Genomic DNA, 15,223 nt, shown 5'->3' with positions numbered 1-15,223 from the left:
GGGTTAACAGCTTATCCATTTGGAAAAGGAGTCAGTTTGGACGACAGCTCTCATCGTGCACAACAAGAAATTCCAAGTATATCCCTGAGACAACCCTTTAAATGGAAAGGTAGGAAAGAATTAGGAAACCACGTAGGAGACTCCTCTTGCAATAGGGAAGTGGCGGAGGCCGTCCTAAGCCACATGCAAAAGCAAGAGGCAATAAGGGGAAAATGAGCCTTCGGGGGGAAGAGGAGGTCATGAGCAAAGTGAAGGGGGAAGTGACATAGTGTGAGGTGATCCATGCAGCATGAGGAGCAGACAAGGGACTGGCCGATGCCCCGCAGGACTGCGCTGCAGTACCCATCGCATCTGAGACCAACCAGTGGCCCCTAGGAGGGAGGTGGGTTCAGTGCTCCACACAGCTGTCAAACTCTTAGCCAAAAGGTGCTGTGCCTGTCCCTGGCGACATTTCAAAGTGAGGGGATTGTGGTTTGAGTGGCACTAAGGGCCCCCGTGGGGTTGCAGGGTGTGAGGCTGGGTATACCCTCTGGGAAGCTGGATGTCTGCCACGTTGCCTGCACTTATGGCAGGGAGGGGTGGGGTGGGGTGTCAAATAACAAAAGTCCCAGGAGAGGTAGCAGGCTGGGAGGGCACTGGGAGTTAGTGCAGAAATCAGTACCTACAAGGCACAAAATGTAGACAAGATAATGAGATGAAGAAGAAGGGAATCCAGAGCCCTTTCTGGAACTGGAGGGCAGTCTGTGGAGGCAGTTCCAGATTTACCCAAGAGACAGCTTCGGCTGGGGCAGCCCCCTCAAGGCAGGCACCCCCCACAGAGTGTGACAAGTTCAAGCTTTGATTACCTTGTCTAATGCTTGCCATGGGGAAACCCAGCAAGAAACTCGTTTGGTTGCAGTAGACAGGTGGGTAAGTTTGTGCCTGGTGGTCCCCTGCTGTGTCATTTTTGAATTCAGCATGGGAGGGGGCACCTTAGTCTTTCCAGCGCTGAAAGCCTCTGAATGTCTTCATCGGGCCCTGACTGGCAGGCATGCCCCCTGCTCAAGTCCCCTCCACATCGGCAGGCAGAATCCACGGGGAACTGGGCTCCTGCCCTGGCACAGCCAGCAGCCAAGGGATGAAGGGCAGACCAGAGCCCTGAGCTTCCGCACACAGGGAGTGTTTTCGGGAGGGCAATGCCAGCAAAAGGAGAGGGGGCTCTTGACTTGGGCCGAGACCACACCATGGAGACACTTCAATGCTGGCAGGCTGCCCTGTGACAGAGTTGCTCAGCAAATGGGCAGAAGGTCTCCGAGGCCCTCCCTGCTATAGGAGTCAGCTGTGGCCTGAAAGCGCCAAGTGCCTGCCTCGGAGATGGTGGACCACTGCCTGTGGCAGGGCTCAAACGGGGACCCGGCAGAGTGCAGAGGAGGAGGGATGCACGTGTTAATTTGGGACCCCGAGCCAGGAGGAAGGAGAAATGCTCTGCCTTTACAGAGGCTGAGCAATAATGTGTCGCTGAAGACGCCATCGGCCAGCAGGCTCCGCCGGGACAAGTGGACGCGGGGCTGCCTGCAGGGCAATCCTGCGTGGGAAACAGACTGCCCAGCCCACCTGAGGCTGGCTTGGGAGAAAGGGGGGATCACGTTAGCAGCTCTCAGAAAACAAGGCAGGGCCCCAGAGCCAGCAAACGAAGCCCCAGCGGGGCAAACCTTGCTGGGGGTGTGGTGTCACAGCAACCACAGTCACATGCTGGCCAATCAAGGCCCCAGGGCCTGGGAAGGGGCAGAGTCCCTGGCAGGCACCCATGACTACTAGTCAGCCCAAACTGTGGGGTGGATGAGGACAAGCAGGAGAGTGGCAACCCACTTGCACCCCAAACTCCAGGAGAAGGGAGGAAAAAATTGAAATAAAACTACGCTCTACATGGAGGAGGGCAGTCAGAAGGCAGAGTACTTATACACCGGACTGATGCCCAGGGCGCAGTGGACCAGAGCCGCATCCCAGGGAGACCAGGAGAGGGCACCGGGCTCAGAAGAAGCACACTGCCCAAAGGAAGCTTCTTGTCCCCTCTGGTAGCCAGGGCTTTGAGGAAGAGGGCCATTTCATGACACATCAAAAACACGCAGGGAACCTGGCTTTGGTGATGCAGGGGCTGAGGCTTGCTGGGAGGGATCTGGAAATGGTGGGAGGGGGTGGTGGAATGAGTTGCCGGGATTCATGGAGTGGTTCTGTGTGCAGGGCCACGTTCTTCCTTTCCTCCAAGGGGTGCCAGGAGCTTGGCTGCGTGGCATGAATATGCCTCCTGATGGACGGACCAGCCATGGTCATGCCACGCCCCTCAGCATCTGCCCTCCCACCCCCTCGGGGATTCATGGAGGCCTCCATTGGCCCCTTCCTGGATCCCACAGAAGTACCAGGGATAGGGCAGAAAGGAGGTTCTCCAGAGGAAGCAAGGCCCAAGCCTTCTCACTCAGCCAGGAATTTGAGCTTGGCATCCCAAGGAAGGGAGGGGGCCGGGAAGTAGGTTTCACAGCTGCTTCTCACGAGAGAGAACAACACAAAGCAGGCACTCAGCAAGTAGCAACTGCTACTGCTATAACTGTGCACTAAATGTGCAGGGATGGTTTGCCCAGTGGCCCCCAAGGATGTGTAGACAAACCCCAAGGATACTGACCTTCCTCTCTAGGCCAGCAGGTGAGGAAAGACACCTTCATCGAGGAAAGGACTTCTCTGCATCAGGCACTGTGCTGCCTGCTTCACAGGTGCTGTCTCTTTTAGTCCTCCCAACAGTCCTTCTTAATTCCACCCTCCACCTCATTCCCCCGCCCCATCCCCACCCCTAGCCCCTTCTGGAAGCTTATCTTGAACCCTGCAGCCCATCTCCTCCCCTGCCTCCTGTGGGCGCTGCTAAGCGGGCATCTGTCAGGAGCAAATGCCCCAGTTAGTTGGCATTGATCATGTATTTTTGTCTTTCTCTTCACGCAGACTCTAAACTCAAAGACAAGTGTCGTGTCTCGTTTTTGCCAGTTAAAGCACACAGCTTTATTGATGATACATAAAAATGCAGACTTAGTGGACGAGGTTAAGTCAGTACAGCACACAGAAGGGGAGTGTCCTTCCCCCCCCCCCCCCCGAATAGGTTTACCATCCATAGGCTCGTGAAGAAAAGAGAGTAAATGAAAAAGAATTCAACCTAAGCAGCAACCAATGCATTTTCGGCACAAGCTCCCATATGGGTCTGGTCTCCACAACACGGTCTAGCTTAGACAGGGAGACCACCACAGGCAAGGCATCCCTTGTGAGGCTAGAATATGTTGTCCTTTAACCACAGCTGGCAGCTGAAATGATCCCTTTACCACAAGAAGAAGGCTGCAAGGGAGCAATTTACAATGTGCATTGCCTGCAGACTGCAAAACCAAGAGGTTACTCAAAGCTCTGTGGGAACCCCTGCCTGGCCAATAAGAGTGTGGTCCTGGATTTAGCAAGTGTAACTTTCACCCAGAGAAGTGGCGATTGGCTAAGGCTGGATCTTCAATAGCACCCACTGCAGAGTCTTTGAGAGCACAGGTGTGTGTTCACCTGATCGGGTTTTGATTCGGGGTGGAACAGTCCCGTGCTGTTGGAGGGGGCCATTTAAGAGGCCAGCGTTTCTGGGAGAAGCTGTCTGTTTGCGTTCCTGATAAAGAGGGACAGGAAGGAGAGCAGCATTTGGGCTCCCAGCAACTCCCCCGCCAAGACTGGCTTTTCAGACAAACCCATCAAGGGTTTCACAACCTGCCCCTCAGCACATTCACTTCCCTCTGGTATCAAAGGAAACTTCAAGTCTGAAACGGACTTGGCAAGCATGTTATTAATAACTGTCATGCTTATTAACAAATTTAATCCGGCCTGCTGCAGAAACGAGTTGCAGCAAAGTGACACAGTCTCCCGACACACCTCGTTGATGTACATCTTAATCGGGCCCTGATTTTCAACACTGGCATTCAAGTTATCCGGGGCACAGAAAGCCTTCCCCTCCTCAACAGCAGGGTCAGGAGTGGGGATTGTGTTTCCAGCAATGGAGAGGCTGGCCAAATGACTATTGATATCGTGGCTAAGTGAAAAACCAGCATCCCTGGGCTGAGCTAACAATGTTTTTCCCTGAATGAAAGGGCACTTGGAGAGGCCAAGAACACAACTGAAATTTTTAAAGCTTTGAGCTCTCCAAGTATTTTTATGTTCATAAGGGAATGGGCGCTGTTTTACTGGGTGTGTTCGGTTGGCTTTGCCCCCACCTGAAGGCCTGTTCTCGGTGCCACCAGGGGCCCCAGGTTCAGTCCAACCCCCATCCTCCCTCCAGGGCTGAGCCATAGTTGTGAAATCAAACCAAATCTCGGGCTCCTCCTCATCCAGCTCCTGCTCATCATCCCATTCCTCTTCCTCCTCCTCCAGCTTCTCACTGTCATCTCTTCCTATGGTCAGTTTGTAAACACAGTAGCAGGCACCAGCCCCAATCATCAGTCCTGCCGCCATCCAACCCACTTCCCGAGCCCGGCCCATGCTCAGGTCCTTGCCAGCCTGGGGGCAGGACAGGAGAGGGCCTTGCTCCACCTGAATGAGGACGGTCCTTAAGGCCAGGGTGAGTGATGGTGAAGGGGAGACGTCTGCAGCCTATCCCAGGCTCCTGAGGCTCTCTTGTGATGAATCTATGGGTGAAAAACAATATTAGGGCTTTGGGCAGTCCCTGGATTTGTGCCTCACCAGGAAGAGAGAGTGGAGTTTGAGTTCTGGTTGAGAGAGGTGGATTATCTGGCAACTATTTCTTTGTTCTTTTCTGTCATCCTCTGTTGACACTCAGGATCCACCATTTCTCTTCCAGGGCCTACAGAGGAGGGCAGGAGGTGGGACTGGTCTATGACAGCCAGGAGGGTGACGGGAGAGACTGACCCTCGGGCAGTCTCCTCTTCCACCACACTCCCACCCCCAATGACTCAGAGGCAGTCTCTCCACCAACCTGCACCAAAGTTAGGTAAATTCCTTCTTTTTCTCTTGTCTTCTGTGCTCAGTGCTCCTTCCACAGTGATTGATGGACATACAGTCTGGCAGAAGGACAGATGGAAAGACAGATAGGTGGCTTTGGAGAACTGAAAGTGTAGTGGATGTATCAGCACTGAGAACACAGGTCCCAATATCCGCTTTTCTGAATTTCCAGCCTTTGAGTTTAAAATATTTCTCACACCCTCCTGACTTTCCTAACGCGGGCTTCCCTGCCCCACCCCCCCTTGTCGTCCGCCATTTCCCCAGCAAAGGCCGCCACACCCCTTTCCCTGCACTGAAATGGGAGGGGGGTGTGGAGAAAGAAGGGGCCGGGAGAGGGCGACTCGGACCCCGCCCGCACCGATCCCAGCCCCCTCCGTCATCCCCCACCGCCACCCCCACCCAGGGGCTCATCCCACCTTCACACCAACCTGCACGGTCCCAAGGCACTTTGGTCCTTCCCTCGCCGCGACTTTTCCCGGCGACCTGCTGGCCAACAGATCTACAAACCTGCAGACAGACGGGGAACCGAGGGGACAGAGTGCTTGGTGGACGGAGCAGCACTCGGGACACGAGTTCCCCGATTGTGGAACCTTTCTTTCCTCGGAGTCTCTGTATAACCATTCACTCCCCTCACCCGCCACCCGAAGTCCGCCAGTTCTCTCTACTAAAATGGGCATGGGAGGAGGGGGTCGGCGGTATTTAGAAAGTAGGCGAGAAAGGGACACAGCCCCCATCGGCCTGAACCTGGATCCGTGGTGTTCTTGGCCTTCTCCCACCCCATCTCCCTCCAAGCAGAGCCCGTGCTCATACCGATCTGCACGGTCCGGGGCTACTTTCCTTCTTCCTTCACACGCCTGCAGAGTAATAGGGTGCTGGTACCCAGACGGAGGCGACTAGCAGTACTTCTGCTCTAGGCAGCTCTTGGTCACGTGACGACCACGTCACCAGTGAGCTCTGGCCCCCAATTTCCACTCCCACAAGCAGTGCGGCAGGCGCCAGCCTGCCCTGTACCTCCCTCCATCACACTGGGCCCTGTCACTCTTTTCCTCTGTAACAATACCAGAAACCAGAAGTGACCGTGGCTCTCTGGTGTTTGCATTTGCCTTTCGCTAATTACAGGAAGGGGCAGCATCTTTTCCTGGGTCTATCATTTACCTATACTTTTTTGGGGGAAATGTCTTACCCTTTCCTTGGCTCTGAAATGCCTGTTTCCTCTTTCTTAACTTCTACCCTTTCCCACATCCAGTCTCTGCACCAAAATTAAGCGGAGGGGCAGGAAAAAAAGCCCAAGTAGCAGTGAGATTTTTGTTAGTATTTTTAATATATGTATGTTCTATCCATCCATCCTTCCTCTTTTTATTGACTCAAGCTATACTATTTTGTTATCAGAAAATATATATATAAACAAGATATATATAAACAAATATATATATATATATAAGCAAGATTTCCTAGTTAATAAGGAGGTCTTATCCATTTAAGCTAATTTGTACCACATTGAAAATATTTTCTCCTGACTGCACAGGAAATAGCAGCTTTCAAACAGCATATTATAATTTAAAAACATACCCTTACAAAGCCAGTGTGCTTTCCATATGATTTATAAATTGATGGATAAAATAAATCTATAGTGAAGTGATCAGTGCTTTAATTGTGACCAGTTTAGATAAGTGAACCACTGTCCCTTTTGTCTTCCTGGCTGAACTCATAGTTGCTAGACATCACACGACTGAGATTGTCAGAGAAGACCACTGGATGGCTTTCATTCTGGCTTCAAAGGACAGACTTTCCGCAGACCCCAAATTCAGATGAATCTTATGTCTTCAGATGAACCTTACAAATTAGGAACTTCACAGATTAGCTTGCTTTTCATTCAAAGATCTTTATTTAAAATCTATTCTGAAGCTTCTTGGTATAACCCATAAATCATCCAGAAATTAGAGGATTCCCTACTATCCCATTGATGAAAATGAGACTCAGAAGATGGAATTTTCATTTCATCATGAGACTGGTGAAATATCTCCTGTATCTGTCATTCGTGCACTGTATGTCCCCCTAGCAGCGGCTAGTGGCAGCAGCATTTTCCAGTGGAAATAGTGGTGAGGGTCTGTGGGTGACTGTAAATCATTGCAACAACCCTTGAGATCCATGTCATTTTTCTTTCAGAAAAAGCACAGTTTACAGGATCCCAAGCAGTCGCCAGGAGAAGGAGACCTTTTCATTCCCTGCCTTCTGTTACGATATCACTGCACCACCCATACAAGCCCCTCAGAATAATCCCAGAACTCAGGGACAAAGTATGCAGAAGTTAGTCCCCAGACATCCAGCTGGCCCTCCCTGGGGAGTCATACTCTAAATATAGACTCTTCAGGCAGCCTCTTTCTTAGAACGTTGAAATTTGACACCCTAGCAGGAAGCTCCCTGTGTAAGGGGCCCCAGTGTGGGGGAGGTCCTTTCAGGAGGTGAGCCAGGAAGCCCAGAGTGCCTTGCTGGCGAAAATTCAGAAGTCAAGAACATGTCACAACTTTCTGGTCTTCCTCAAACTTTTACAGTCCAAACACACCAATATTACAATTCGTGTCTCTAAACCCCTATCTCATTTGTTTCACCATCATCTCCTTACACTGTTCTTTTCATTGCCCTTTATTTACTTTTCTGAGGCAAGTGAACTCTATTTATGAAGACTTATTAACAGAACTTACAGATTCAACTGTTTATCATTCAATTTTTGGCTGCTAAGAACTTATATAAGTGGCTTCTATTTATTTTGAATATATACATTAGAAAGAACTAAGGAGTATGTAAAGCTTAAAAAAGACAGGTGCTTGGGTGTCATCGATGTGGCTTTCCAGTATGGAGTCATTTTCACAATTCTTAGCCAGCTTTCAAGGACAAAAGCTCCACTCTTACCACTCCTCATTAGTAAAAAATGATCTCTCCCCTTTGGTATATTTTTCAATTATTCCAATGTATAACCCCTGACCACCATTCTCCCAGGCTGTCAGACCTTTCCTGTTTGGATCCACTCCTCTTAAACCCTCTAAACCTCATGGGAATGATAACGCTTTCAATTCTCTTACTTTGTAATTTTGATCCACAATTCCTACCAAGGAACCTGGGGACTAGCATTTAAAACCTACTTTTCTCTACATTATAAATCCACCAACAAATATTTATTTAAGGGCATGCTATTTGCTTGACATATTTCAACAGCAAAAATGGAAAATCCTTAAGCAATTCCTCAGACAAGGCTTCAAAAGACTATGTGAAGCCACTGCAAAAAGGAACCTTTTGGCTTAAATCAGTACATGGTCACATGTGTTGTGTGATTTATAAAGTATCCCAAAACAGAAAAGGATCAGCAGATGGTAACACTAATGGAATTTTGGAGGGTGAGAAAAATAAATTACAGGATATTATCTTAAAAAGCTATATTACTTTTTGTATTGAGTTATTTGTTTTTGTGTTGTGTATTAGTTAATTTTGTTTGATTGCAAGCAACAGAAACCAAATCTGTTTAACTTAAACAGTGAGGGAATGTTGAAGATCAGCATCAGCTCGTAGGTGACTAGGTAGGAGGAATTGATATATGGTCTCTTCAGGATGCCATACTTCCACTGATTTTTGGTTTTCTATCTCTGCTCAAAGTTTAAATTTCAGTAAGAGAGTATTGAGTCGGTCTGCTTTGGGCACAGTGCCCACCCTTTTGCTGGGGAAAATGACAGAGCATGTAAAATGTAAAATGTACTCCTTTCTTTTCCCAGAGAGAAATGTAAACTGTTTCAGATGTTATTGTTGATTTGCAGGAGCCCTTTAACTACTTTGGATATGAATCCTTTGTTCAGCTGTGACTGAGGTGCTGGGGGCCTATTTGCCACAGCATGCTTTAGTTGTCATTTTCACATTAACTGAACACTAGAGAGGTACAGTTCTGAAATGGTGATGCACAAGGCTGTCTTCTAAGCCAAAACTACCTGGCTTCCCTGACAGGGTTGTACACAAGGTTGCATCTACAGTTCAGAGTTTTGTCCTCTTCCCTTCATGATCAATACCTGATTTTGTCTGTACAATGAGAGCAGATGCCTCTGTCAAGGAAAGACTCCCATTCATAGAGACACAAATAAATCTATATCTGAGTGCCCAAACCCATGGATCTCTACATTCTCACCCTGTAAGAAGGCCACAAGGGAAGCTAAGTCTCACAAGGGAATGACAACTGAAAAAAATTATCCTGAGAAATACAACTGTCAGGGGGTACTAGAGGCTTCTGTCAGTTTTACCAGCCCATTCTCTCCCTGTTGGCAAGCTACTACATGGGAAACCACAACCTCAAAAGGTTGCGTGGTGAGCCTGCAATCAGAGCAAGGACATTGGTGCACTTTAAGAAGTGGCTTTCAGCTAAGAAACTTGAAGTACACTTATGCATCATGGGGATGGCTCTGCCAAAGAAAGCTAATTTTTCCATTCATCTTCGCCAAGACTCCCTCTCCTCCAGACAGTGCTTGGGTGGGAACTATCAACACTTTCCTCTGACTCTACTTTTCATATATTCCTATGCTTGAATAAGCCCCCTCGATGCACATGATCTTTCTCTAAACATAGAATCATATAGTTGATTTGGTTTCTGCTTACTAAATTTCAGTCATATCCTGTTCACCTTAAACTTACACAGTGCTATATATCAATTATATCTCATAAAACTGGAAGAAAACAATAAATTTTAGTTATATCCTGGTACTCTTTTCTAGAAGTTACATTGATATGAATTTCCCTGGAGTTTTGCGGGTTCCCAAACTTCCCAGTCTCTTGATTTACTCCCATGCTGTCTGTGGATCTTAAAATTTATACTCAGATAATAACCTTATATCTTAACTGTTAGGGCATATCCCACTGTATACCCCATATTTTGACATTATTTTATTATTTTTCCCACTCTTAAATAGTTTGCTCATTGCTGACAGGTGAATCGTTGAGTTCATGAAAGCAGTCGGTGAAAAGGTTTCACACTAATTGCTAGATGCTGAGTTCAGCCAATTTTGTCTTGGTCTCAGTGTTCCTCTAACACCTATTTCATTTAAAGATGGTATTGTCTATTTGTATATTTTGTCATGTTCTTTGTACGCTACTCACTTTGTCAGTGTTCATGCCTCTCTATTTGACAGATATCCATGACATAGTTGTGATTTCTACTCAACCTCTTATGTGTCACTGACTTCTGAGGGCTCCATACCTCTTCCTCATTGACTGATGGGAGTGAAAATCTGTAGCTCTCCTGTTTAGAAGACTGGCCTAGTCAGAAGATTTACATATTCTCAGGCACACTGATGAGCTCATTCAGGACTGTGTTATGTGCTAGGCCACAGAAGACTTTAAGATTGCTTTGAGTGAAGTGTGTAACACTCCCTACAAGTGAGAAAATGTGGGACTTTTGGAGGCCATCATCCAACATCACTCTCCAACTCCCACTCTTTTTTTTCCTCAAATGAAAATAGCTTTACAGCAAATTTTTTTTCTCACAAAAAGAATGCAGGCTGGGGTGGGAGAGGGCAGAACTGAAAGAACAAAAAAAGCATTAAGAAAGAAAAAAAAACACACTCACTCCAGATCTTTTCTGATGGCTTTTTCTTTTCAGATCTGGGACTAGATTTGCGAGGAAAAGGTAGACATTTATAGCTGGGAGGCTGGGAGGTGGAAGGAGAGGTTGCTGCTCCAGGAGCCTAGGGAAGGAAGAGGCAGCCCCAGGAGCCTGGGGAAGGAAGAGGCAATTTTTCAAAGAGTACAAGTGGCCAGTAACCCCAGGGGAAGATGCTGTCCCTTTCTGGTAATCAGAGAAAGGCAAACACAACTACAGGGAGATGGGATTAGCAAAGAAGAAAGAGTAACAAGGCCTAAGACGGGGGAGGGAATGGAGGGGGGCGGGCCCTCTTCTGCCGCACTGCTGGTGGGAGGGGAAATTGGGGACCCGAGTTGGTGGATGACGTAGCTCTCACGTGACCAAGAGCTGACGTGTGCAGAAGTCCTTCTTGTTCTGGTCGTTGTTCCCGTCTGAGTACCAGCTCCCCATTGCCCTGAAGGCAAGCGGGCCTGCGGCAGAGGGAAGAAGGAGGAGGAGAAGGAAATTGTCCCGGATCCCTGCAGGTCAGTGCTTGGGAGATTCCAGAAGGTGGGGGTGGCCGAGGGCGCAGGGCGGAGACCGTCGCGGGTCCTGGGGTGCCTCCGTCGTCTCTCACATTCGCTGCCGGCTTTCCAAGACATCTCTCCTGCCCGCAGCCCATTTCGATGCTGCGAAATGGTGAGCAGGGGGGTGTCTGGGGAGGAGCTCAGAGATCCGGGGGTGAGAATCTGGTGGGAACTGAGGCTATAATCTGGAAAGGGAGCTGTGGCCTGGGTGTTGGCCTCCAGTCCTCCAGGACAGTGCCGAAGGGGAAAGGCTGGACATGGGGAGGGGGTGCAACGTGATGTGTCAGCAGAACCCTGAGAGGGGTGGTAGGGGTGGGAAACCTTTGACAACCAGGCCTCCGAATTAGGAAAGAGTTTTCTGCCCTGGGGATCGGTCCGTCCACCAAGCACTCGGTAGCGGCTGTTTCCTGTCTTTCTGACTGTGTCTTCCTGACCATGGTTCTGTGTCTTGTGGGTCCGAGCCTCTCCTGGGTTGCCAGTTTTTCCGTAGGTTGCGGCACTACGCCAGGCTAGAGAAGAGGAAGGAAATTAACCCCGATCGGTGAAGGTCGATTTGAGGGTAAGGCCATCTGGAGACCCTAACAGGGGCGGTGGGGGGTGGTGGTGGTGGCGGGGAGAAACCAGAGATGGTAATAATCTAGGTTAGGTCTGAGTCTGAGTGTGTTTCTCGCACTCTCGGGACTGTGGCGAAATGGCGTGCGTTGTGTGTGTGTATGTGTGTGTGTGCCCGCGCGCGCGTGTGTGTCGCGGGGGAGGGTGGGGGAGAATGACAGAAGGGAAACCTATCAGATAGTTTGTTCATAATCCTCTTCTCTCAACAGCACTAGTCCCCATGTTTTCGATCTGTCATCCTGCAGGTCTGCTGTAGCAGGTGGCACCACTTGAAGCGAGAGAGGAAGTTTCCTCAGATCAGTAGAGGTCGGTGTGGGCGTGGGGGCTGCTTGAAATGGGAGAGGGGCTGGAAATCGCCCGCGGTTGGACGGGCTCACCCGATCCTACCTTGTTTCCCTAACATCCCTCCCATTTCAGGCTAGGGAAGGGGCAGGCATATGAATGTTTTGGATGGCATAGAGAGGTTTTTTTTTTTTTTTTTTTTTTTTTTTTTTTAAAAACCTGATAACCTAGATAGGTGAATCAGGAAAGCAACGAATGAACAGTCAATCCATCAAACCTTTAATTCTGAGTGGCTCTGGTCTCTCTGCGGATTGCAAGGGTTGTTGGGCGTGGCACGCCTCCAGGGGAGGGAAGAAGGGGCAAACCGCCTGTCTGAAGGAGGTTAGTGCAAGGGTGCCACTCCCTGGGAACACCCGAGGTTGGGGTGGCTGAGGGCCCAGCAGATACTATGGGCTCCGTTGCTTTTCATCTAGGCTTGGGGAAGGGGGAGTGAACTGGGGAGGGTAGGGGGAGAGTGAAATGAGGGGAAAAAAGTTAGTTAACAATCTACATTTCTTGCCAAGAACTCGTTTACTTGTCCCTCTGTGCAACTCTCTGCATGGGACAACACAAGGAGAAGAGAAACTCAAACCCCATTTCCTTCCTCCACCCCTAGGTCCACCTCCAGAATCAGCTATTGTGGCCTTGAAGTGGCTTGAAGACGATCATCCTCCGCAGGCCTGCACCCAGGCCAGGCCCATAGCCCTCCTCCCCCAGCCTGAGTGACTACTCTGTTCCTTGGTCCCTGATACCGTCAGGGACGATTGCATGGGCTACGCCAGGAAAGTAGGCTGGGTGACTGCGGGACTGGTGATTGGGGCTGGCGCCTGCTATTGCCTTTATAGACTGACCAGGGGAAGAAAACAGAACAAGGAGAAAATGGCTGAGGGTGGGTCTGGGGACGTGGATGATGTTGGGGACTGTCCTGGGGCCAGGTACAATGACTGGTCTGACGATGATGATGACAGCAGTGAGAACAAAGGTATAGTATGGTACCCACCTTGGGCCCGGATTGGGACTGAGGCTGGGACAAGAGCTAGGGCCAGGGCAAGGGCCAGGGCTACCCGTGCTCGTCGGGCTGTCCAGAAAAGGGCTTCCCCCAATTCAGATGATACTATTTTGTCCCCTCAAGAGCTGCAGAAAGTTCTTTGCTTGGTTGAGATGTCTGAAAAGCCTTATATTCTTGAAGCAGCTTTAATTGCTCTGGGTAACAATGCCGCTTACGCATTTAACAGAGATATTATTCGTGATCTGGGTGGTCTCCCAATTGTTGCAAAGATTCTCAACACTCGGGATCCCATAGTTAAGGAAAAGGCTTTAATTGTCCTAAATAATTTGAGTGTGAATGCTGAAAATCAGCGCAGGCTTAAGATATACATGAATCAAGTGTGTGATGACACAATCACTTCTCGCCTGAACTCATCTGTGCAGCTGGCGGGACTAAGACTGCTTACGAACATGACTGTTACTAATGAGTATCAGCACATGCTTACTAATTCCATTTCAGACTTTTTTCGTTTATTTTCAGCGGGAAATGAAGAAACCAAATTTCAGGTTTTGAAACTCCTTTTGAATTTGGCTGAAAATCCAGCTATGACTAGCGAACTGCTCAGGGCCCAAGTACCATCTTCACTGGGTTCCTTCTTTAATAAGAAGGAGAACAAAGAGGTGATTCTTAAACTTCTGGTCATATTTGAGAACATAAATGACAATTTTAAATGGGAGGAAAATGAACCTACTCAGAATCAATTCAGCGAAGGTTCACTTTTTTTCTTTTTAAAAGAATTTCAAGTGTGTGCTGATAAGATTCTGGGGATAGAAAGTCATCATGATTTTTTGGTGAAAGTAAAAGTTGGAAAATTCATGGCCAAACTGGCTGAGCATATGTTCCCAAAGAGCCAGGAATAACTTCTTGATTTTGTAGTTTAGAAGCAACACACATTGTAAACTATTCCTTTTCTCCACCTTGTTTATATGGTAAAGGAATCCTTTCAGCTGCCAATTTTGAGTAATGAATATCATATTGTATTATCAATGCTGATATTTATCTGAGTTGGTCTTCAGGTCTAAGCTGGATGAATGAATATCACTACCTGTTCTGAAAACATGTTTGTTGCTTTTTATCTCACTGCCTAGATTGAATTATTTTTACTATTTCTTCTGCGTGACAGTGAACCAATTCGTCATAAATAAGCTGCCTCCTGTCATTTGCATTGACTTCATTTGTGTATCATCAATAAAGTTGTGTGTTAATGCTTGAAAAAAAAGAAAAAAGAAAGAAAGAAACCATCCTTGTCTTTCGGTTTATAATCTAGTTGGAGAGATAAGAAACATACAAACAAAAAGATAACAGAATATCTCGAGCATATACTCATTGTCAAATATGCGTGTTTAGAGCACAGAGGAAGCAAAGATTTCTGTGGGATACAAAAGTCAGCTACAGATTTATTGAGGAAGTGGCTATTTAAAATGAGTCTTCAATAGGGTAGGTAGTTAGGGCATTCCACGTGATGGAAGTGAGGTGGGACTGCTGTGAGAACGGCATGGAGGTAGGACCTCTCTTCTTATAACAGTAAGGAGGAGACTAGTTTGTTTAGAGTGGAGACTGTGGGGATGGGAAACAAATAAATTTGGAAAGCTGGCTGAAGCCAGTTTTGTGGAGAACTGTTGAATATTATCCCACTGAACACTGAGAGCCACTAAATAATTTTGACTAGAAAGAATAATTGGAATTCATATAAAAGTCTCTCTCTCACCTACTGTGCAGTGTACACGAGGGTGGCAAAATGAACCCTTTCAAACTCTGGTAGTAGGAATGAACTTACATTGACTCAAGGTTTGTGAAGGGCCATTTGGTAATACATATCATATGCCTTAAAAATACGTAAACCCTTTGTCCTAAGGAAATAATTGAATCATTGGCCAAAGATTGTATGTACAAGGCTGTTCATCCCGGCACTGTGTGAAACAGCAAAAATTGGAAACAATTTAGCACACTGGATTGGTTAAACAAATTAAGGAATATTCACACAGTATAAGATAAATATGTCGATTGCAATCCATATTGCCAGGGAATGACATTCATCATGCATTGTTAAGTGAGAAAGGT

The 15,223-nt window shown here is 47.9% G+C and overlaps 2 protein-coding genes across 3 annotated transcripts; one reads left to right on the top strand and one right to left on the bottom strand.

Annotated features, from left to right (window-relative positions):
* Positions 1-2,999: 2,999 nt before the first annotated feature.
* Positions 3,000-5,932, bottom strand: ARMCX6 (armadillo repeat containing X-linked 6). 2 transcript variants are annotated; one of them, XM_057717439.1, is made up of 4 exons: positions 5,812-5,932; positions 5,430-5,508; positions 4,976-5,105; positions 3,000-4,667 (listed from the first exon to the last, which is right to left on the bottom strand). In XM_057717439.1, exon 4 carries the CDS (start codon positions 4,519-4,521, stop codon positions 3,616-3,618), a length of 906 nt encoding a protein of 301 aa, XP_057573422.1. In that variant the 5' UTR covers positions 4,522-4,667; positions 4,976-5,105; positions 5,430-5,508; positions 5,812-5,932; the 3' UTR covers positions 3,000-3,615. The 2 variants fall into 2 exon arrangements, with proteins under 2 accessions (XP_057573422.1, XP_057573421.1); XM_057717438.1 differs by having other exon boundaries at positions 4,976-5,060.
* A 5,058-nt stretch (positions 5,933-10,990) lies between these two features.
* ARMCX3 (armadillo repeat containing X-linked 3) lies at positions 10,991-14,400 on the top strand. The gene is made up of 4 exons (XM_057717436.1): positions 10,991-11,139; positions 11,661-11,740; positions 12,039-12,099; positions 12,731-14,400. Exon 4 carries the CDS (start codon positions 12,883-12,885, stop codon positions 14,020-14,022), a length of 1,140 nt encoding a protein of 379 aa, XP_057573419.1. The 5' UTR covers positions 10,991-11,139; positions 11,661-11,740; positions 12,039-12,099; positions 12,731-12,882; the 3' UTR covers positions 14,023-14,400.
* Positions 14,401-15,223: the final 823 nt, after the last annotated feature.

The sequence above is a fragment of the Hippopotamus amphibius genome, chromosome X (assembly GCF_030028045.1).
Source record: "Hippopotamus amphibius kiboko isolate mHipAmp2 chromosome X, mHipAmp2.hap2, whole genome shotgun sequence".
NCBI classification, from domain to species: domain Eukaryota; kingdom Metazoa; phylum Chordata; class Mammalia; order Artiodactyla; family Hippopotamidae; genus Hippopotamus; species Hippopotamus amphibius.
Note: the sequence above shows the minus strand (reverse complement) of the source record. Positions and strands in the feature narration are given on the sequence as shown.